The 24,314-nt window shown below is 45.5% G+C and overlaps 2 protein-coding genes across 5 annotated transcripts in view; one reads left to right on the forward strand and one right to left on the reverse strand.

Annotated features, from left to right (window-relative positions):
* Positions 1 to 4,568: 4,568 nt before the first annotated feature.
* Positions 4,569 to 18,551, reverse strand: LOC144129220 (alpha-tocopherol transfer protein-like). Of its 3 annotated transcripts, none has more exons than XM_077663211.1 (6): positions 17,256 to 17,502; positions 15,452 to 15,601; positions 14,513 to 14,758; positions 12,879 to 13,072; positions 10,084 to 10,194; positions 4,572 to 8,363 (listed from the first exon to the last, which is right to left on the reverse strand). In XM_077663211.1, exons 2-6 carry the CDS (start codon positions 15,567 to 15,569, stop codon positions 7,998 to 8,000), a joined length of 1,035 nt encoding a protein of 344 aa, XP_077519337.1. In that variant the 5' UTR covers positions 15,570 to 15,601; positions 17,256 to 17,502; the 3' UTR covers positions 4,572 to 7,997. The 3 variants fall into 3 exon arrangements, with proteins under 3 accessions (XP_077519338.1, XP_077519337.1, XP_077519336.1); XM_077663210.1 differs by lacking the exon at positions 17,256 to 17,502 and adding an exon at positions 18,216 to 18,547 and having other exon boundaries at positions 4,573 to 8,363; XM_077663212.1 differs by lacking the exons at positions 14,513 to 14,758; positions 17,256 to 17,502 and adding an exon at positions 18,216 to 18,551 and having other exon boundaries at positions 4,569 to 8,363.
* The window catches only part of LOC144129222 (alpha-tocopherol transfer protein-like), a 36,176-nt gene continuing 24,992 nt past the window's right edge, over positions 13,131 to 24,314 (forward strand). Inside the window, exons 1-2 of one of the 2 annotated variants that reach the window (XM_077663213.1) lie at positions 13,131 to 13,179; positions 23,262 to 23,645. The gene's annotated coding sequence lies outside the window, so the exon portion shown is untranslated. The remainder of the gene's footprint in view (positions 13,180 to 23,261; positions 23,646 to 24,314) is intronic. The other variant, XM_077663214.1, reaches the window with a different exon arrangement.

Raw genomic sequence — 24,314 nt, forward strand, 5'->3', positions numbered from 1 at the left:
CTCATGGGTCACCCCTCAGTAATGACTATATATATGCTTGCCTCCATGGTATCAATTCGGAGGTGAGTGTATGAGTTTCATGCTGGGCTGACTTGTGGAGCTCAGCTGTCGGCCTCACTATTGGTCCTCGAAAACCGTTGTGTACCTTCACAAATGGGGCTGCACGCTTTTGCAGGCTGGCTGCACCATTTTTTAGAGCGTTTCATTTATGTTGTTCGAATGTTTAAGTAATAATTCCGTGGTTATTTACCACATAACAAAACGTTAAAGAAAAACATTAAGAACATTCAATCAACATTTGACCAAGAGAAAAAGTAACGTTGCTGTAATTACTACCCGAAAATCATCGTTCGGTTGACGGAAAAGAAACAGACTCAGGAAAAATTCAAATTAACAGTTACTTTGCTGTGGTAAGAGAATACCTCGTGATGATCCGTTTACCTAATGCCTTGTGCATCACAGAGGAGAAAACATGAAACTAAAATTAGGTGCCTACCCTTCTCTAACGCGCGCTAGCATCGCACAGCACGCGGGTGTTCTCTCATTAGATCGAAATGCGACCGTCACGACCTTGAGCTCAGCTGTCCAACGCCGTAGATACTATGAGCCACCGTAGACGGGTGGCTCATCACGAGTTCGTAGCTGTCGACGACACCAGACTGCCGCACCCTTCCGGAAAGACGCGAAAACGCTCTTGCACCATGACTTCAGCGCACCATTTAGAATTTCAGGTGGTCGAAGTGAGCCCGCAGCCTTCCATTGCGATCTATTTAAAACGAACATAAATATGTTATTTTTCATTTGCGTGGCTGGCTTCGATCAGATTTTTAAAATGTGCCAAAATCTGTTTCCTTGAGCGAAATTATTTCAGCTTTCTTCTTTTTATCTCTTCGAGCTGCTTTGCTCTGTTCATTACAGTGTTAATATTGCAACGCCGTCTCGTTGCCATGTCGTGAAAGGAAAATTGGGCTTCTCAGACGCTGATGTGTGTGATGGATTCGGTGCAGTGGAGACACTGGGGCACCTGCTCCTTCGCTGTGCCGCGTTCGCAGACGCTCGTCGTGATATGCTCGCGGCCCACAGGGCGCTGCGCATGCTACCAGACTCACTCAAGACGCTACTGTGGCCGCAGGGCAGTGCACGCACCCGTGAGCGAACCTTGGTGAGCTTCTGTGCATTCCTCGAACGGACGGGCTTGACGTCCCGTGGTGGGGGACTGGCCTGGGTTTGGTGCAGATCCAAACAGGAAAAAAGTCATCCAGGTTTATCTCAAGCGGCTCATAAATATAGAGGAATCTCAGAGTAAAAGAAAATCACGAATTTTAAGAGACCTTGAAGAAGTCGGAAGGAAAATCAAATAAACAAAGCGGCGTGGATGGAATAACTTAATTTTGAAGAATTAATCAGAAAGAAAATAATTTTGAGAGGAAAGTAAAGGCATCGAGCTGTTGTGCCCCCCAGCTGTTGTGTGCAAAGTGTGCGTGTGTGTTTTTCTTTTATTTAATTGACTCCGCACGCGCGTAACCTGTACAAATCTATTGTGTCGGTATGTAAATAGTGTATTTATCACCTTTTCCTTTATCCCTTCTTACAGTCCCCTTACCTCTTTCATTGAACTTCTTCAACCTGCCTGTTACCTTTATTTCCGCTGCCCCAGCTCAGCTGCCGCCGCCGTAGTGATGGCAGATGCCGGTGTTAACAAAAATCTTTTACCTTTCTTTTTGTTTTTATTTTGCATTAAACACTTACTACCACTACTTAGACACATGCATTTCAGCCTGCGAAGAAGCCTGCGGCAGGGCCAGCAGAAACAAGAATTCTGCCTCTATATGAGCGACGCAGAGATGCCTGCGCTTTGCCGTCGGATTCTAATGTAGGAGAACTTTCTGTAAAATTACCACAGTTCTATATATATATATATATATATATATATATATATATATATATATATATATATATATATATATATATATATATATATATATATATATATATATATATATATATATATATATATATCGGCATTGGGATATTTTGGGGGGGGGGGGGGGGTGCGCCATGATTTGGCGGCGACTGCAAAGGAGAGCCAAAACGTAGCATATAGGTTGCGGAAAGCGAAAAACTGTAAAACTAGCTTCGATCTCTTGCACTGATTGCTCGTCTTCCGTCCCGTACCAAGCGCACACTTTTACCTCCATATGCACCATCATTCGGTCCATCGCTGCACACTCGAAATACGCCCTTCGGAAAGCGTATACCATCGGAAAATGAATGCACATTTGATGGGACAATAATCGATTTCATTGAAAATAAAAATAAGGTGTGTGCAACCGAACTGAAACGATGCATTGGTAGAAAGATATCTTGCTCTATTGTAAACCCCAAGGAACTCACGCGACGAAAACACGCGCTGCTCCCAGTCGTTTCTTAGCTCACTGGGAATCACGAAAACACGCTCTCATTCCCTTACGGCGTGGTTCAGGTGTCCAACGATATATGAGACAGATACTGCGCCATTTCCTTTCCCCCCAATACCAATTACTATTATTATTAGTCCCCTCCATTTTGTAGTCCCCTGCACATGCTCCTGCAGCACAACGACGGTGAGGCCCATTGCACGGCCAGGCATAGACTTTCTCACTGATACCTATAGGGAAAGATACCGCCACCATCTACGCGCGTTTCTTAAAGGGCGCTTAATCCACCACGGGAAAGCCGGGAAGACGAGGCATGAGGCGAGCCGAGGTTTCCTAATTGGCGTGACCATTATTGGGTCGAAAACGTGGATTTCGCCTCGAAATCGGCAGCTGCCCCTCGACTCTCTCGCCGGCGCTCAGGTGAAATTATTTTATTAGCGCATTTTTCCCATCTTTAATAAATTTAATGTGACTGTTAGGCTGGTAGGGAAACTTTCAGAGCATTTCTTCGACGTTTGCCGCATTGTTAGGGCTGAATCTACGTTTCATGCCTAACAATAGCCAAACCAAATAGGAGGAGGAGGAGGAGGAGGAAGAAGAAGAGGAAAGGCAGGGAGGTGCCATATACCTGGGGTGAAGAAGAAGAAGAAGAAGAAGAAGAAGAAGAAGAAGAAGAAGAAGAAGAAGAAGAAGAAGAAGAAGAAGAAGAAGAAGAAGAAGAAGAAGAAGAAGAAGAAGAAGAAGAAGAAGAAGAAGAAGAAGAAGAAGAAGAAGAAGAAGAAGAAGAAGAAGAAGAAGAAGAAGAAGGCAGGGAGGTTAACCTAAAGAATAATCGGTTTGATCGGTTGGGAAAGGGGCGTGGGGATTAAAAATGAAAGAGAAAGGAGAGTCACTATGAAAAGTCAGCGTTCGTAAAATTCACAGCCTATAGTGCAGGCCAGAAGTTCCCAAGAAGCGTAGCAGTGCCTTGGAGGCCTTCACCGCCGACGATCGCCGCAGCCAGTGGCCGAGAATCTTCATTACTGTTAGTGGGCGTGGATCTAGACGCTCCAGTGCACGGCAGAGAGACTGACTTTCAGCGCTCTAGGTAAGGCATTCACAAAGAATGTGGGATATAGTCTCGTCATACCCGCAGATTGCACATGCAGGGCTATCAGCCATGCCTATTAAGAATGAGTCAACACCAAGCCACAGGCGACACAGCAAAGTTTCTTCACGTCGTGGTAGGCCGGATGGAAGCCGGAGATTAAGATCTGGGCCCAAGGCCTTTAAACGTGAATTGGAAAATTGGCCGGAATTCCACGCCGCAAGCATTATGTCCCGCGCAAGAGCGCGAAGCGTACCCGCTGCGTCTGATCTCGAAAAGGGGATCGGCACGAAATCGCCGTCGTGGTGAGCTGTTCGCGCGACCTCAACCACGCGGTGATTGCCTGCTATGCCGCTGTGCCCCTGCCGGTAGCCATTGGTAGATAATGTCGGCCCTTTATTTATCTTTATTTATGGCACAGTGGTGTGATTGTCGGATTTCCGCGACCAGTTTGTTGTTCCTGGATTCCACGGCGAAGAGAAGCTTGAAAGCCTTGGAGGGCAGCTTTTGAATCCGTGAAAATAGACCACTGCTGAGGGCGCTGCTGATTGATGTGTTCAATGGCGACAAATAGGAAATTTATCGTGCCGGTAATCCGGCGCCTCTCCATGGTTGATGAAGTGCAGCGCAGCCAGCTTTCCTTGTGGGTAATATTAAACTTAAGGCAGCCAGGCATGCGGCCACATATACGCCCACCATAACGGAGGTAGCGGCTCCTGGCGTCACATGCCAAAGACATAATCTCGTCTTGCTTAGCGTCGCCCGGACGAGAGGGCGCTGGTGGTGCAAACCGGGAAATCAACGATGAATTCATGCGCCAGCCCTCGCACAATACACATACAGAGAGACAGGTGTCTGTCTGTGTGACAGTTTACCCTTGAAGAGAAACGGTTCATAGAATGTTCAAACGCGATGGAATATCCCAGATGAACCATTCGTCCGTACTTCATCACGGTCCCAGAAATGTTTGCCTCCTCCTCCGAAGTGCGGAAAAAGGATCAAATAATTCCAGTCAGAAAAGAAATTTATTTGGCATGATTCTGCAAATGAGGGAAAGGGGAAAAAATATCGAAAATGATCCTCCCGGCTGTTTTTAAAGGGTCGTAGTTCCTTCCCTGAAGCACGTGGTACATCACGTGAATAGACGCCACATGATGCCGAGCGTAGCGTGCAGTCTTGTCAAGCGAGTGACCGCAAGATTTTCATTTCAGCGAAGATTCACACACTTACTTGGTCCAACGACGCACAACTTACGCAGTGGCTCATACCCAGCAATTATTGACAAAAGCATTTTTGAGCCGGAAACCGTTTATAAGCGCAATTTTTTCGTATTATGTAAGATTTCACTATAAGAATCAATATATCCGCAGATCACCCGACGGCAGTCCAGTATTTTTTTGTTCTATTAACGTTTCTGCTATCGTCAACAGTGCTCCCATTGGTTTTCTATGGTGGTCTTAACTGTTCGATGCGATCGATGGAAACCCTTTAAAAGATTTTGCTACATATCAGAATAACGGACCCTTACCTTTTATATTTTCATAAAAGTGTAGTTACCGGATTGTGAAGTCATTTGAGAAAGTTCAGAACGAGTAAATGCGCTCCGACAGTCGGCGTTGGCACGGTCGGACGGCAGTGCTTTTACGCTGAAAACTAAAAACGGGTGCCTTATTAAGTGAACAATCGTCCTCTAAAAACGGCCCAGAAGGAAGTTTACTGCGAGAAGTACGTAAAATGCACGTCAAATGGCCGGTTCAGTGCCCAAAATAAAGCAAAATCCAAACGGTAAGGCATACAACCGCCATCACAACAAAAATTGGAGGGGACGCTTTAATGGATTAATGCGCATGTATGCGAAATTGGACATTCTCTATTTTCCATTCTTAGATCCCTAGGAGTCCTCATACCACTCCTGGCGCAGTTGTGCAGGGCGCCACTGCTTTGCGATGGGAGGTACTGCCACCAGTGCACTCGTGAGACCTAGGTTACTCATCCCGAGCAACCTCACGCAATTATTAACTGATTGGTCGCATTGTTACTCGTCAGTCTCACTTACGCTGGGCGTATCCCGTGGAGCCTTTTTTTATTGGAGTCAGCCTCAGATGATGAGAGGCACTGAGTTCAGCACAGTTTAGTTGGGGTTGTTGTAAACACCTGGTGGTGCTAGCCTTGCGATTATTATGTCACCGATTGCTCCGTTGTAGCAACACCTAATATGGCTCTAAGACTGGCAAGTAGCACAAAGCACTCAGGCGCATGTCGCTACAAAAAAAAAGTAGCACATAAATATACAGAAGATTCATATACATATTCTACTCACATCGCAGCATGCACTAATAAGTAAATGATTTCAGCTTCCTCAAGTGTCGACCTCCATTCCATATCTCACATCTAAACCATGTGTTTCGTCACACAAGAAGTTTATGGAGCATATTCTCAATCAGGCGCTTTCATCCTGCGGGAGTAGCAGCAGCCGGAGTGTGAGTGTTTATAACACAGGAACCAGGACAGGGAGGACATTTACGACACTTCTTCTTCCTGTGCAGTTCTTTCTTTCCTTTTTCATATCTTAGTTTCCTGTCTTTGCATGCGGTCGGAGATCACGTCACTAAGCACTCAGAGCTGTACTTTCCTTCATCTCTACAATCTGCACCTCATGCACCCAACACTATACCTTGATACATGCCTATGGTGTCAGGCCCACCCAACACTCTTCCACATTTCGTGGTGATGCGGGGCGCAACCGAACCACTTACAGACATAGTGCACGTCATTCGAGCGGTGGGAGGCGATGCTGACCAGCGATCGTATCGAGGACCAACGAGCCCTCATAAAACAACTCCGTCTAAGAGCTCAAGCCAGTGGAGTCCTGGTGTGAGGACCCCAAACCCACTAGCGTAAGAAACATTCCCCTGATAATTATTAATTAATGCGAAAGCCTTCAATGGCTCATACTTGAGGCCATGACTTTGTCCTGTCTCAGGTCGTGTCTGGTCTCAAGTCATGTCTCACCGATCACTAAATTAACTCGATAAGAAAAAAAAATCCTTTTCCACGGCGGGATTCGAAACACCATTCTTCCGTTCCGCAGCCAAGCGTACTAACGACTACGCCACTTCCTGCGATCGCATATGCAGTTCTCCTTGCTTCTCGGCCTTTTGGCGAAGGTCATGTTTAGTAATCGAATATATGTTAAGCCCGTAACGGTGCGGGCAGGGCAATTGTTTTTTCTTTAGCCAAATCTAACCTCTGTTAAGCCCGTTATACTTAGTGGCATGGGCAGGGACACATTATTTTGTTGTTGTTTTTATAGTCCCACAATAATTTTTGTCTAGCGTAAGGACGCTGGAGAGAGTTTGCGGAAAGGCATCGAATCAGACGGATCCTTCCCAAACGCTCTCAGTGTCTCCAGCATTTAAGATTAACAAACAATTGTGTACTTAATCAACATTTTAACCACACATCAGTGACACAAACAGGAACACCGCGCTAAAGGCTTTCGCCACACCGCCCTTTAGGTCAACAAAGTGCCCCCCCCCCCCCCTGAATTTTTCTACCTCCTCCTCCTTTGACGGTGCTGGAAACTTAGGCATTTTGCAGTTGATCAAAGCAGTGGGGCTTCGTGCAATTTCTCTGCTCGCTTGGTATTGGGCTTACAGCCAATTCATTTGCTGTTAAGCGCAAGCCTACCTCACGGCCGCCGCCTGCATGCCGCAAGTATGTATTTATTTGTTTGCTTATCGTTATTTATCTTGCACCCACAGCGCCAAGGCGTGTGTTACGGTGGGGGAGGGGGGATGATAATACCGGTAACTATAAACGGTAAATACAAGTAAATGACAAAGAAATAACAGCGCAATCATTCATAAAAAAAAAACAGGCAGGAACATGAACGCAGGGCACGTGTAAAATGCATGGAAAACTAATAAAAAAGACGAAAAATGCATTTCATAAAAGGAACAGCCACAACAACAAAAATACAGTGCAAATTTAAGGACAACTGTGGTATACCGCGTGAATCCTGCTAGCGCTGCAGTTGCGCTCAGGCATAATTCGGCGGCATTCAGATTTTACGAGTGAAACGGCTTGACATGGCACAGAGAAGACTGGAATGTGTTATTCGAAAATCTAACTGCAGCACCGGAGGGCAGTCGATTCCACTCACGAATAATTGCAAGAAAATGTTGCTAAAAGCAGCTGTCTTGCATTTGTATTCATGAGCCGAGCGGATGTGTACTGTGGCTTGACAGCGTATGTATAGTAGAACTTTCTGACGGGGCTAGTTGGTACATCTCTATTAAACGGCGTGCGCTTCTTTCCTCTGTCTCCAAGTTTCCTGTGTACGTCCTGTTAGCGCACGCCGTTTAATAGATACGTATGTATAGGGGCTGCAACATCGAGAGTGGAAGTGTAGGGTGTCAACGTTCACCTATCTCAGTTTTAACCTCTGTGAATTCTGCGTGTCCTTCCCAATGGCGAATCGGTGGCAGTTATCAACCGTTGGACTCTTCCATTTTCCGCAAGCACTTTTGTATCGTCTGCGCCTGCACCGATCCCTCGGACACGTCGTCTGGGAGCAGCGGCGAATGGGCGAACCGGCGCCAGAGCTTCTGCGCGAGCTCCACCCGGGAGTCGCGAGGGGGAAAGCTGCCAGCGGCTCGGGGGGTGGCAGCCGGGGAAAGCGACCTTTGCCGGTATCCGAATGTCTCGTGCAGCTTGAAGGCTTCCTCGTTCCGCAGAAGGGCGTCGACGAACTCCGAGTTGTCGAAGGGCTCCCGCTCACCGCCGTACTCGCTGGGCAAGATCTCGCGCGGGAGGTATTCGTGGAGGCTGGCGTAGTTCCTTCCGTGCAGGTGGAGCTGCGATTCCAAAAAAAAAAAACGCCGTATAAAACGCAGAAATATAAAGTAAAGGCGCCTTGGATGCATCGGTTCAAAGGCAACAGGCATCTCTGCTTAAGGGAATATGCTAAATGCAACTGCGTATGAATCAGGCATGTTTTCCGTGCGGCAGTGAGCAGCTGCCTTGGCATTATTCCGTTCCTGAAGTTCCTTGTTCGTTTACCGAAGCAGCGAAGGCACATGCTACGATAAGATTAAGCAAAAACCAAGCGCATCTCAGATGAGTCTTAGTAACAGACCCTTCGAACGTCCCATTACCGCCAAATTCATCCACTGTTTTGTTCTGTCTTGTTAGATTTCACAGCTGCCCCTTGAACGCTATAAATGATTACCAGTGTAATATTACCTTGAAATGAATGTATTAAATTTCAATTGATTGATTGATTGATTGATTGATTGATTGATTGATTGATTGATTGATTGATTGATTGATTGATTGATTGATTGATTGATTGATTGATTGATTGATTGATTCTTCCACAGTATGCATAGCTTTATGCCCCCGCGTTGCGCCTCGCTCTTTGCCAGCAATGCATCCACAAATGTCTCAGTGTCAAATAACTAAATAAGCAAATCTAAATCTTAGTGAGCAGCGACTGTTTCATCCATTTGATCCGAAGTAACGAAGGGGAAAAACAGGGCACGCAAGATCGTTACAGTAGAAAGATGGCCTAGTCGATCTCAATTGGTTGGTGGAATGCATTTTTTCAGCGCAAAATTAGACAGGACACAGGAAAGAGGCACACGCAGGGCAAACGCTGAACTCCCAGTTCAGCGTTCCTTGAGCGTTCCTACGTCCTGTCTTAGCTTACGCTGAAAAAAATGCATTTGAACTACCAAGATCGACCCGGAAAGGAAGTGGCGTTCGTGTGTTTCATCTCTGCGTTGTTTTATGTTTGATAGTTTGAAAAAACACTCTGCAGTGCACCTCTGAAGGCAGCCGAGGCGAGTTTGCAATAAGCTGCTTGAATTAGTACACAGTTAAACTTTAAGTGACCTTGTGGCATAGATTTATAGACGCTCGTCGACAGTTAGCGCCGCACAAAGTTAATGACAAAAATTAATGTTCCAAATGACCTAAAGGCTTCGTCGTATGGAATGATTAGTTCATCGCCGACTAAAAATACATGGTGAAACTGTAAGCATCCTCTGTAAATCTCGCTGAAATAAGAACGGCCTTTCAATTCATGGTATCGGCTTGAAATCAGCATCTCTAAAACCAAAAATGCATTTCCACATAGTTCGAAGGTAGTTTTGGTTAACGTTTAGAGAACAAATCGGCGCGTTGTGTGCGCGTGCTGGACTCTTCGCCTCGTGAGGACGAATTCGTACAACAGGTCACTGGCCACCTTATGAGCACACAGACGGTTTAGAAGCTCCATGCACCACAGGGATTACCACGTGTCCTGTCATGATTTCTTTAGTATAAGCCGCTCTATATCACCGCTCTAATTTCGCCATGTTTCTCCGCTGCTGTAAAATTCAAAAGTTGCGGACAGCACTCGAACATATCGGGCCTTCATATCAATAGCAAGTGTAGACGGCTTTTGCATCTCTTCGACGGTTGCGCAAGTGTTTTTTTATTTGTTTTTCTCTATAACAAAAGCCTACTCCGAGGTGACTGCGTACTACTGCGCGATGAGACACATGACAACGCTCGCGTGCTTTCTTTACTCACCCGTTGGAAAAATTTGTTCTTCACCAAAGGCTTCAAGAATCGCAAGAGAAGAGTGAAAAATAGCGGTTGGTTCACGATGTGAATGGCTTTCAGGCGTATCGGGTAGCATTCCTGCAAATGCAGATTGAAACAAATTCAGCACTGTGACAGCAAATATTCACCAAGAACAAGGAGCAGCGCAAAAGAATGCAACCACACAGGAAGAAAAGACAAGCCACAAGCGCTGACTAACAACTGAATTTTATTGCGGGAAGGCACGCCTTAAATAAGGCGAGAGATAGAGGGGAAAAGGTGGAGAGCGTACAATCATGAAAGATAACAGCAAGCCCAATCAAGTAACAGGACATGAAAAACTCAAGCGTTAGCTGCTTCTAAAAAGTGTACCTCTGCTGCAAAAAGTGATAATGAGGGAGTGCTAATGCAAGTGTCGCCATATCTCTTAATATAGTAAGCTTCCAGGCTAACACGCGCAGTCTTGTCGGCACTCTTACCTAGACTCCTAGTCTCATACAAAAGAGCCACGTATCATCTGCACTTAATTACGTGCGCAACCAAATGTGCGTACTTATCTTTTAACTGACTTAAATTTCGGGCATGTTCCCCCAATCGTTCGTTGATTCAACGGCCTGTTTCGCCTACATAAACCTTTCCACGCGTCATGGGAATGACATAAATTACGCCTGTTGAGCACTTGACAAACGGAGTGCATTTTGTCGTATCTGGCGTCCTCTCTTTTTGGAGCCGCAAATCCGTGGGCATAACTTTCCCAGTGTGTTGGATGCCAAAAATACAACGGACACACCATGCCTGTTGGCCACTTTCTTGATGTTGCGCGAAGTCTTGTGCAGGTATGGCAAAACCACAGGCTTATCAGCCTTCCGACGGTCGTCATTCAGTCTTCTTGTACCAGTCTTCAATTTCTGAGGCATGGCTTCAGCAACAGCAATCAAGACCGAAGGGGGAAACCTGCCGCAAACAGTCGGCTAATCTGATTCTGAAAACTCGTTTGCATCTGATGCGGTCACGATTTTTTGAGACAGGATTCCATACAGTGCGACGCAATGGCTCTTTCAAATGGCAATGACTGGTTCAAAATGCACCAACTAGCCTAAAAAGAAGTTTTATTGAAGTAAATATTCAGCTGATTTGTTCTGAAAAACATCTGCTGCTAGCCTGAATTAATGAACGGTCACTAACTAGCAAAAGGAATGAAAAATAGCCAGGGAAAGAATACATTATGCATGTGAGTCAGTGAATTAAATTTCACTGAGAGCTAGTTTTACCTAACATACTTTCGCACATAAAAAAACTATAGGGACGCTTAAGCCAACTTAACAGTGGAATGCGGCAGCATTAGGTTTCACATTTCTCGTAGCTTCTGTTGCAACTTCTGATTGCTTCAGTTTATTGCAATTGTCGGTACATTAAAGCCATATTCGGATTTACAGATGCAAGTAGAAGGTATCCGCTATGCTGTGACTGTGCGGATGTTAGCAAAAGCCAATTTTTTCTTCATTTCTTATTTCGATTGTCTACCTAGGTTGCAGTGTACAAACTAGGTTGCTCACAACCTGGTGGGCAGGTTGTAATGACGTAACGAGGTCACGTGCCATGCCTCGACCAATTATTAAAGAGGCTCTTAAAGGGCATCTCAATAAATGTGGGGTATTCCTGGGATGGTAAAGGACGCCACTTCAGTAGTGACAGTTGAATTTGTACGTCTGTTGAGGCGCGCTGGTTACAGCGTACAAGCTTGAACTCTTCACCTCGCATTGAAACACGAAACACCTTTGCAGGCTGAGTGTTCAAAACTCGGTTGGCCCGCGAAAGGCTGCAGCGGGGTTTGCGGAACCTGCTCCGCGCGCACACCCCTGAGGAAGCCGGGCGCCTGGCTGGGGTTGACTTGCACCCATTTTTACCGGTGGGAGCCCGGCGCTGGGTGTCTAACCGACCATCTTCCGCAGCCGAGGCGGACGCCCGTACCACCAGGCCTGCCAAGCTGGGCAGGTTGTAATGACGTCACGACGCCACGTGCCCTGTCTCGACCAATCACGGTGGACCACAAGTTAGGTTGTGATGGCGTCACAATGTCACGTGACCTCTCTCGACCAGTCGGCGAATTTCGTGACGCTGAACACCGGCGTGATTTTGGTGTGACGACGAATTAACTCTAATGATATCGTATTAGAAATAGTGATGTCATAGGGAAGCTTTACTGCAACTAATTTCGTGTACGCTGTGTTTCGCATGTCGGCCCTGGTAAAAGTATCAGGGGTCGCCAAAGCGTCATGTGGCCAGATGACATTAGGCAGGCTGCGGGCATAGGAAAACCGGAGCTCTCGCAGGACAGGAATGAATGGGGATAAATGGGAGAAGCCTTTGTCTTGCATTGGGCGGCAGCTGGTGATTATGATGATGATGATAATGATGCGAAATGAAATGAAGCTGCCTACATTAATGACACTGACTATAAACCTATGGCGCAACAAAATACTGAAGAGGTACTGCAATTTGCTACGTTTTGAGGTCAATATGCCCTTTCCGTGAAGTCAAGGGTACACGCATAGCGTTCACCCCGTTGAAGGTGATCAAATGTTTCGATGCATTTTTTCCCCCTGAGAATGGTGTATTAGACATTAGCTCACATCGTAGTCGACATTAGTTCACATCACCACGTGTAATCCGTCTATTCTCGGTAAATGCTTTGTCATTAAACTGTTTCTGCAATGAGGTTGGGTCTCTCTATATTTTGATGTAATCTGCACCGGCTGTTTTTTTTTTCTTCTTTTGCGCACCTGGACGCAGTAGACGATCTTGAAGGCGTGCGCTGGCGACATGGAGGCGACGTGCTTGAGCGAGCCACCGTCGAGGTCCACCAGCGCCACGATGCCGTTCACCTGAGTGCCTGCCTCCTCGAGCGCGAGCTCCCAGGCGAGAGTGCTTGGCTTGTACATGGCCTCCAACGAGCACACATCGGGACTCCACTTGCCTGAAGGAAGCGACCAGATGGAAGAAGGCAAGGGCAGAGCAGTTAGTTGCGTACCTTGGCTACAGGCAAATGCGGAACTGCTGGCGATATATGGCTAAGGCATCAACGTAAGTACAGAAGAATCCTGATGCATTTGGGTATCGTTACGCCCTATACATGTCGAGGAGCATTGTCGCATCGCTATTTGTAGAGTGACCAATCGAACTACAAAATGATGAGAAAAATAAAAAATCGAATTGGAAAAGCCAATAAATTTGAAATTTAATTCCATACTTCTCGAATAATGTCTCGATGGTCTGTTAAGTGCAGATACAAGTTAATTCCTTACTTCTAGAATAATGTCTTGATGACCTGTTAAATAGATACAAGTTAATTCCATACTTCTACAAAAATGTCTCGATGGTCTGTTAAGTGGACACAAGTCAGTTGCATACTTCTCAAATAATGTATCGATGGTCTGTTAAGTAGATACAAATCAATTGCATACTTCTCGAATAATGTATCGATGGTCTGTTAAGTATATACAAGTTGATTCCTTACTTCTCGTATAATGTCGTGATGACCTGTTAAATAGATACAAGTTAATTCGATACTTCTGGAAAAATGTCTCGATGGTCTGCTAAATAGATACAAGTCAGTTGCATACTTCTGGAAAAATGTATCGATGGTCTGTTAAGTAGATACAAGTCAGTTGCATACCTCTCGAATAATGTATCGATGGTCTGTTAAGTATATATAAGTTAATATTTTACTTCTCGTATAATGTCTCGATGGTCTGTTAAGTACAAATACAAGTTAATTCCTTACTTCTAGAATAATGTCTTAATGGTCTGTTAAGTAGATACAAATTAGCTCCTTACATTTAGAATAATGCCTTGATAGTCTGTTAAGTAGGTACAAGTCAATTGCATACAAGTCAGAGTGTATGGCCATAAATCAATGTATTGATTATAGACTGTCTGTAGGATTTGTATTGCCTATAGACTGTCCTCTAGGGTTCGTTTATAGACAGTCTATATACTGTAGAGACAGAAGTCTATGGGCAGCCTATAGACTGTCTAAAAACGTTTTTGTAAGGGATACAATACCCCCTCAGTCGAACAACAAAGCAGACTTCGCTCAAGATGAGAGGAGCAGGCCCGCTCCGGCTCATACGTCGGGTAGGAGTCGAAACGAATTTGATCATTTGACGTCACCGGGATCATGTGATCGCCGCTCCACGAATAGTGTTGCGAGCGGCGCGGAGAACACAGAACCGCAATTCTGTTCACTGCAGGAGCAATATCGGAACAGTAATGTGCAAAAAAGTTGGGGATGCGGCAGGCTTGTCCTTTAACTTGACACCGCAGGAATTAACAGACAGAATCGATCGCCACTGAAGTGGTACCACGTCCCAGTGCAAACACAGAGTTGAAGAACATTTTACGCTGCCTCTTTTACCCATTCTGAGTAAGAACACCTTGCGTCCTTCAGCATCGGGGTCTCGAAGGAAACCTAGGCACTGCAAGTCGAATATCTCCTTGACGCTTGAAGGGTAGAGATCCTGATACAGATCTGGGTTTTCGAATCGCATTCGGTAGTAGTTGCGAAGCAGCTGGAACGCAGCAGGGGTGTCGAATTTTCTGGCCCTCAGAAAACGCAGCAGGAACATTGGATCGGTCCTCGTTCTCAACACGGCCGCTTCACCTGCGTTTGCAGTTTGAAACCATGCAATTGAATATTTGTGGGTAGCGAGAAGGCAAAAAAATTAAGAGGGAAGTAAAAATTAATAAAGCCTGCTTTATTTCATTCTTCCCCTGAATGATGCGCACTGCTGCACCTTACCACCGTCATATGGACTTGTTAATATTCTGTATTAATTTATGTAAACGAACTAATTATATTTCCTTTTTGATAAATGCAGATGGAGGTGTTGTAGATAGAAAGCTGCCGTTGGGCCAGCTTGACGAGTCTACAGTCTTAGCACTCAGCTGCAAAGAGGCGCGGGCAATGGCTAAAACTTCAAAGCAACACAAAGTTCAAAAAGCAAGCAATACCACGTTGTATACATGATTCAACCTAAACCGTTTTGTCTAAGAACATTGCACGATGTTCCCGTTGGTAACGGGTAACCGCCTGTAATCTGGCAGGAAACTCCCGCTTACTGGAACACCCCTTAGTTTATCAAGGCGTCAAGTAAATTGTCGAAGCGGAATAACTACTGGTCCTGCTTACAAAGCTCTATGAATGTAGTTGGGCCCTCGTTCCCTGCCTTTCAGCTCGTTGAATCCGTGATGCACGAATAAAATGAGTTCAGGGAGCCAACAACAGAATGCAAACTCATTCTCTGTGAAATGTAGGTCACGTTGTGAGCAGCCGCGGCGTCCTCAAGGCACCCACCATCCAGCAGCACAAGCAGTTCTTCAAGAGCCTTCGCATGTCGCTCGGACGTCTCGTGCAACTCCGCCTTCGCTCGGTCTTCTAGATGTGCTGGCAGTAGGTCTTCGTGGTCCGCCATTCCTCAGGTATAGTGCTCCGCTTGCACTGCGTCTGGTAAGGCATGGCAAAGTTCGCAGACAAACAACTTCCGTTTCGGGAAACTCAAGGCAGAAATGTCGCGGTGGTAACAAGATTGAACTCCGTTATTGAGAGCAAGGTTTTTTTTTTGTACGCTTATTATCAGCTGCTTTCATTAGGCCTTCAGCTTCATGGCAGGACCCTCGAGCCGCTCTCTCTAGAAGAGATACGCTTACGTTTGGAACAACCAAAGTTGAACCTCGTTTAAGAGGCCCGGCGATTAGTTCATTATAGCCCATAGCTACATTATAGCCCGTATTGACCGAGCTTCTATTTCGAATAATCGTTGCTTTGTTGTATACTTTATCTCGTTATAAACCATTTCGTTATAACGAGATTCCACTATAATACTCCCAAGCAGCAACTAATACTCGCATTTGTAGAAGCAGCCACAAGTTAAGCAAGATTTGAGTAAGCCGCAAACCGGTGAAATACAAACTGATATTAAAATCATAAACCAACATTTTACATTAAAAACATAACATGAATATATACGAAATATGAAACATTAATATTCAATGGGCTACATATAGGCTATGAGTGGCTGGTACACACAAAATTATTCAAAAGATGCAGTTGCGGGGAGAGAACATATAGTACGTGACTTCACGCATATAGGTAGGTATGTACTCTTATTCGAGTTCATTTTTATTATTTCGGTATTACTGGGATACTCGCACAGTTTTCCAGAGGCAGGTCGTTCGCACCAAGAAAGATACTGCATCTCTCTTTCCGTAAGCATTACGAAAATCTTCACGTAACGGTGAAACCCATTACAGATGGAAGTGAGCTTTAGTTGACATACACTACCACTGCATGATGTAGCGCATTAAAGTTGTTAGATTAGCATCTATGGCACCTAGCTTAGAAGCAGAGCACATACTGCTAACATACTGCACATACGCTTACGCGCAACATCTACAGCATGCTAACGACAGCCGTCTATAACCCAAGAGTACTGTAAGATACCAGCTTTCCTTCGCTGAGTGTATTTCTATAATTCTGCAAAATTAAGGCCGTACTAGGAGCGCGTATGATTTCTCTAAACTCCCAAACTAACTTGGCGACCAGATGGCAAGTAGAGGTGACTAAAGGCACTGCTAGTCTGAGTTTATTTAAGGCCAGAATTTCAAGTAGGGCAGTTTTATCCTTTTCCTGAGACGTGATTTTGCACATAGCGAATTACCATTTCCTGGGGGGCAGCAGGGTCGATGAAATATAAATTTCTTGCCTCATACAGGTTAGGTTTTCAATAGCTGTATCACAACTTCCACCGAGCATGAACATCGGCTTGTCCGATTTATGAAACTTACATTATACGCTACATGTGGAGACGGTGATCATTCGTAATGGCCTAGCACACTGATCTTAGTAGCATGGACGCGTGCTCAGAAAATGGCGTCTTGTGCAAAGTGGCTTTTGCGCTTTTTCAATAAAGTACTAGTCGACACACTACGTTTTCATCTTATGTCCGCGTACAAAAGCGAACCCACGGAAAACTACCACATTCCGGCTGTCGCCTAATATACCACTCCTCGCTCGCGACAATTTATCATACATGCACGAAATTCTTGGTGAAAGAAGATTCTCTATACTCGATGCATCGCCTTAGGAATTCGTCGCTCACCGTGTCGTTCAGGAGATGTGCGAGCCTATCGTCGGCAGGGTCTGGTGTGGTTGCAGTTAGAGAGACTCGTCTGCCGAGACGAGTTTGCACTGGCTCACCACCACCCGGCCCTCGGAGTCACAGCTGATTTTCCCTCACTTTTCCTTGTCTTGGAGTACAGTAAACTAAGACTTTTCCGCCCACGTGCCTACTGTTTGTTCTTCTTTCGTTGTTTAGCAAAAGAGCCGCTCTCTCGCTTTCTCCTACACCCCCCCCCCCCCCCCCGGGTCTCTTTTATTTTTGCGTGTCTGTGGTTAACTGCGTGCGAGCTGTAATTTGTCAATGACGCCAGCGGCTCTTTGTTTATTTACTTTGGTTCAAGCAGCGCTACGGCAGCAGTGCAAGTAATTCTCACTATTACTCATTTAAGCGCAAGTTATTTGCAAGGCGATCGAAGCAATTTGAATGCCTCGAGTTGATGACCATTCAAAGGGCACTACGAACTCATCTGCTTATTAAACTTCCACGCGACGGGTGGCATCACGCAATGGGTCGCTCACTATAACTTTGCACCACGTGCCGACGGACTCCGTCAGGATTGAAGAGAAAGAGTTGCTGAGCTCATGAACATCTTTCAGCTCTCCGGACGAATGTTTTCTCTCTTTCATCTTTTGAGCGACTTGCTTCATTTTTGCGGTAAAGCTGCATTCTTTGACACCTCGCCGGCTTTGCATGAAACGGCGGACTCAAGTGGTCCGCCACTTTGTTTAAGATTTGCGACTTCTTTTCTCTTTCAGGCCATCTTTATTATTCGCTTCTGTAGTTATGTCATGCGAAAATTGTGGAGATCAGTTCCCATTCCCTCCGACACACTATTCAGTTTGTGCTGCTTGCTCCAAGTGGCACAGGAAGGTGAGGCGCAGCAGTGCTGATGAAAGTGGCCGCGGCGCCAATTCCTTGGATAAAAAGTAAAGGACTAACCTTAGGGAGAATGTGGATCCAAACAGAGCACATGCACCGGAAATTAACATCCACAGTCGGTTAGTCCGTACTGCGGGCCGCAGACACAGGCCGACGCTCGATGATGAAGTGGATGACAGCTGACTGCGATCGAAAATGGGTTGTGAAACGGTACGCACGCATTGTGCGCTATTGCCGTAATCCGCCGATGTCCTTACGGTGCGCAGGATGTAATATATGCCAGCAGTGCTCGACAATGCTCAGCATCCAGAGAACGCGAGGCACTTCAGAGACTGCTACGAACAAATTGTGTGCCGCAAGGCACCGATACATTCTCCTCCTCTGCCTCGCACTGCCTCTCCCTTAATCGAGAACGCGATACGGACGACCGGAACGCAATCATGAGAAAAATCTCAGCGACAGCGCTTTCCCGCAGTGGCCCAAGGTGAGCACGCTTCGGTTGCTGTGGCCTGGCCTGGCCTGCCCAGGCATCGGTCGCCCCCAACGCATGCCCTCGCAGGAGAGGATGCAGACGTCGGAAAGGGCAAAGCGCAAATTGTTATCTCATAAGTGGTCAGAAAAACTGAAAGAGTAGCCGTCACCGCAGCCCCGTAGCGGGGGTTCTTCGAACTCTGGGGTGCCTTGTCCATATATATAAACTATATATATTTCTTTCTCAGCCCGCAAACAACCTCCCCAACCACTTAACCGGGTTTCGCTTGACCATGATGCCAGTTTTATTCAACTCAAGATGGTAATTTACTTGTGCTAAAATGATTGCGGTCATTTGCCTTAAAATTGATGTGTTTTTGGTAACCACGGCATTTGCTTTCTTTTCTGTAAGGGCTAAGAAAATTAAGAGCATTAACGAAAGAAAAATCTAGCGGAGTTTACTTCCAACCAATCAGAAAAGGTGTCGGGCTGTCAGACACGATTTCTCCGTTGTCATTCGTCTGCACGTTTACACGAGGTGTTCAAAGGGTTGCTTTGGTAGTAGTTATGTGACCGAGCACACCTCAGTAACCTATGATTTCGCGATGACGTTGTCTCGATGCATAACTCACGGGAGATGTTCCAGCGTTCGATAAAGAACGTAAAATTAAAGGTACCACGGTAGGCTTATAAAATTGTTTTAGAAAAATGAAGTAATGCTCAGCATTCAAGGAACCAAACAGCTGTTTGCGACAGGTAGCCAGGTGCTGTAAGTAGTAACTTACACCTTTATACAACTTTTACATTGGCCAAACGGCGACCGCTGATCTAGACCATGAAAAAAAATATTGCCAGAAGAAAGTCAATGGTCTAGAGTAAATTTGGCAGGCACTTTAAACTTATATACAGTAGCACAGCACTGTGTCTGCATAATTATGCTTTCAAGCCTTTTAGAAAGTTTATTATCAGCAATACAAGCAAGCTGTCTTCGTGCGCAGGTCATGCGAGCAGGCGGACACAATGTAAGCGTATAATTGCCGCCGGCAATCTCCTAGTTAACGAAAATCAGTTCATAAACTGTTGAGTATCTGCGAGTATGCAGCGTGTTCGTTTATATTAGACACACCGTGGCATCGTATTAGTAGACTACTCCATTTGGTAGAATTATCGAAGCACGCCTTTTCTTGGAGATATTCACCGTGAAATTTCTTAATTAATCCCCGTAATCACTCATGCAAGACGGTGACGAACGGCGCATCACTCCTCCCCGGAGCGACGCAGGTGTCGCTGAGTGCGTTTTGTCTACCACTGTCTTCGTCTTTCAGGCATAATTATGAATCTATAAAGGGAGAAGTCGGAGACGAATAGTTAGAAACAATGGCGTGCTGCAGTTCTACAAAACAGAACAGTCTAGAACTAAGACCGGCCAGCCTTATTTATTTATTTTTATTTGTCAATACTGTCAATCCCTGCTTCTGGGATTTTTACAGGAGTGGGTTCTAGCCGTAGGCAAACTGTCGACCAGTCATAAACACTTTTTTCCAGTATACAAAAAGTACAGTGAAGATTATGGGGACAATAAGAATGGGCATTGGAAAAAGCAAAAACAAAGATAACCCATAAGTAATCATCACCTTTTCCTTACTTACATGATCACGAGAAGTACAAGTAAATTCATGGAATATACAAATACATAGAAATACAAATGCATGGAAATAATAATAATAATAATAATAATAATAATAATAATAATAATAATAATAATAATAATAATAATAATAATAATAATAATAATAATAATAATAATAATAATAATAATTGGTTTGGGGGGGAGGAAATGGCGCAGTATCTGTCTCATTTATCTTTGGACACCTGAACCGCGCCGTAAGGGAAGGGATAAAGGAGGGAGTGAAAGAAGAAAGGAAGAGAGAGGTGCCGTAGTGGAGGGCTTCGGAATATTTTCGACCACCTGGGGATCGTTAACGTGCACTGACATCGCACAGCACACGGGCGCCTTTAGCGTTTTTTTTTTATTAAAAGCAAATACACGAAAAACACCAAAAATGTTAGAAAAAGGAAATAAAAATCACAGTTTCTTTCCTGACAATACACTTTTGCCAGCTAGCGCCAAAAACTTCTCAGTACTGGGGTTGCATAATCACCGATTCATCAAGGCAGTTCCACTCGCGCACTGCTCGCGGAAAAAAGGAGAACATAAAGGTATTATTTGCACAGAAATATTCTTGTATGTTAAGTTCATTTTTGTGACGCGTTTCTCTGGAAGTGTTCAGAGTAATGTATTTAGCAGAGTCAACTTTAAGTTTGTTATGCAAAATCATGTACAGAAACTTCAGCCGGTGAGGCGTCGCACGACAAGCTAGCGTGTCAAGCCCAGTCTCAGATAGCATCAGCGTGGGAGAATCGGTGCACCTATATCTGTTGCAGATAAAGCGCGCACTTTTTCGCTGGACAGCCTCAATCGTAGTTATGTTAGCTTGCGTGTACGGTAACCAAGCGACATTTGCGTATTCTAGTATTGGGCGAATGATAGTAAGCACCCAATGCAGATATGCAAGCGAAATGCAGTAATGAAAATGTTTAATAATTTATTTCAATTATTTAAGAAACTGACGACGACGGCGGTGACACTGTGTCCCCCTGATCGCTAACCAGCGTGCAAAAACTGCTTTCGATTAGGAATTTATCGTCGGTTTTTCAAAGGCCCCGAAAGATTAATTTGGACAGCCTCTATAGCATCGGCCTGCAGATATTTCTAGGGAGAATAAAGTTGTTTTTTTTTTTACCAGGGTTTCAGTGTTATGATAATCTTGGTGTACTGATCCCAGTTGTTATTACTTCCGTTCATTCAAGTTCAATAAATTTCAGTTTCTCAACAAAGTGAAATCAGAAAATAACATCGAGCGCAGAACTTAAGTACTTCTCCGGAACAGAAGCAAGTTTTTTTTTTTTTTCAAGCACACTTGTTGAAGCGGGATGAGGAGTTGAAACGGCGAAAATTTTAACAAAAAAATCGAATTTTAGCCTAAGCACCAGATTTTGTATCTATGAGGTCGTTTCAATTGTATTCAGAAATATTTTCCCCGAAAACTTTAAAAAAATGTTTTAGTGACCGTATTCAGCAAGAAAAGTGGCTGGAATCTCCCTGAAAATGCCAGTGTTCTCAAAAGTGTTTTTCTTTTTTTACCTGACTGCGCTGCTTGCAGAAAGCATAGCGTAACAATTTCTTCATAATTTTTAGTTCGATTTGCTGCATTGTGTATGATGTAAAATATTTAACTTTCTCATTTTTTCCCTCGGTCATAATTTGACATAACGATAATGAGTGCACTATCCATGCCTGAATATGACATTCTGTGTAGAAAAAAAAAATCTGGCTGCTAAAAATGCTTGGTGAATGTAACTCCATCAGCCACTCCTTTGGGTAAAACGTGAGACTGACTGCAGTATCCTACCGCGTTTTGTTGTCAGGTCATGCTTTCTGCATGCTTGCTGTAGCAATAAATCATATAAAAATTTATAGTTTCAAGACAACTTTAGCATTTCCAGTGAAATTTTGGATTTCAGCATTCAGTAAACTTCCAAATAGGCCTGTTAAATTTTATTGCTCTACACCAAAAAAAAAAAAAATTCACGACTGTGGTAGAGCGACTGCCCCGTATAGGCGGTGGTTCTGGGTTCGATCCCCGCACCAGGATGAAATTTTCTTGACTGGTGAAGATTCTGGGAAAGCTGCAAAGCCTTCCTGTGTAGCCAACTGGCTGCGTTTAAGTGAATGCTATGGACTAATTAGTCCATAATTGAAGCAGAATGCGGCGTTTTAATCCCACGGAAGGTTACTTTCAGGCAGTTTAACCATCGGGAACCCAGAATTACCACGAGAGATTATTTAAAACTTGATTATAAATTTTAAGCATTTACTTATATTAACGTCTCGAAAATCAGCGGCAGAGTAAAGCAGAGGAAAGCACGAGTTACTTATAATGATTCATGACGAGCTTCTCTCAGGACTCTCCCTGTTACGCTACCAGGAGGCAAGGGAGAATGCTCAGAAACCCGGTATCAACCCGTGCATAGAATCGCGCCATATGTAGGGACGAATGGCAACTGAAGGGCGTAAAAGACGCTTCCGCAGAAGCCTGCACGTGATCAGGCCTCCACGCGAGCAGCACAGCAAAGCCAGCGGCCACCGCAGCGCCCCGGCGTGACGAAGCCGTTTAGGCCAGGGCGGCGGGAAGGATGCGACCTTGACCGTGAAATTACAGGTGCGCGGGCCAGTCCAGCAGCAGGAACCCCATTGGCCCCCTTCCTCCGGACCCGGCCATTATCTATTCTCCCAGAGTCACCGATGAGTTATGGTCCCGGCTTGACCAGCTTTAATGGCGACCGCAGCTTGCGAGAGGTGGATTACGAAGGCGGAGAGAGAAAAGAGAGAGGAGGGAAGGCAGATGAGGCATTTCTTTCTCTGCATTCCCCGGGAGAGGCGAGTGAGGGGGTGCCCGTTTCCGCTTAGGTAATCTGGCGTCTATACTGGCGGGCTAACGGTCGGCATGTCCGCCTTTTTGGGCAGCGCGCCGAAAACGCCTCGCCTGGTCCCCCCCTTCTTCTTCTTCCCAGCTTGCCTAACTGGGTCAATGGTAAGAGCCGCCACGGGCTGGAATTTCTGGAGGAGCCAGTCGGCGGGTCGCTGCCGCGCCGGCGAGTGGCGTGCATGCAGAAGCGGCCGCCGCCGTCTGGGGAGGAGATGTGGGTCAGCCGTTCCCCGTGGATGCACCCAGCGCCGACGACGACGCAGCTGCGACGCCCAGCCGCCGCCGGGATTTAGCATCGTCCAACTCTCGCCCCCCCCCCCCCCCCCCCTTTACTGTCCGCCGCACCGGCTGCTCGCACTGAGCGACCCCGGTTCAGCATCGATTCAGCAGCGTCATCGGCATAGGACAACGTACAGCCCAGCTGTTGCCGGAGGTGTATCGACTCGCACACCTCGTTCTGTAACCAACGGTAAGTTGACCTTTGAGAACGATTATTTCCTTGTACTGGAGAAGAAAGTGCAGCTGGCTTGGACTTTCACCTGTCGTTCACGAATTCTCCGCGCGGGACAGGTCGAGCTCACGCAAGCGACGTTGCTGCATTCAGAGTTCTGTTTAGATTATCTGATTCTTCGGTGGGTGCATCACGTCACATTAGAGACGTCACGACATTAGGGGAAGCTAGGCTGGCGATGACTTCAGTGCCTTCATAAGAGTTAGAGAGGATTAGTAGCAAGGATCCGCAAACCACCGTGTGAAAAAAAAAAAAAAGATTGCCATGGATCACCTCAAGGGCTCCAACCACAGGCCAGACTAATGGAGCGGTTTCCTCTTTGAAATGGTGCGCATACAAGTGTCATTCTGTTTACATTTCCCAGTTTTGGGAACATATACGCCCACCAGGATTGAAACAGCCGTGGAGCTCCAGATGTGTATTAGTTGCAACACAGCTGCACTATATATTCTTTGTTCGATCAAACGAGAAAGTGACAAGTCGAACCATGTGTACCACGATCGCAACCGTAATCAATATCGCATTTGGTGTGACCGAATGCTATTAAAGATACTTGACTTCCAGATGCCGGAGCCGGTAAGTGTATTTCACTTCACTGATCGCAGGCTTTGCGTCAAGCTCCGTAAG

This window comes from Amblyomma americanum, chromosome 4, assembly GCF_052857255.1.
Source record: "Amblyomma americanum isolate KBUSLIRL-KWMA chromosome 4, ASM5285725v1, whole genome shotgun sequence".
Lineage (NCBI taxonomy): Eukaryota > Metazoa > Arthropoda > Arachnida > Ixodida > Ixodidae > Amblyomma > Amblyomma americanum.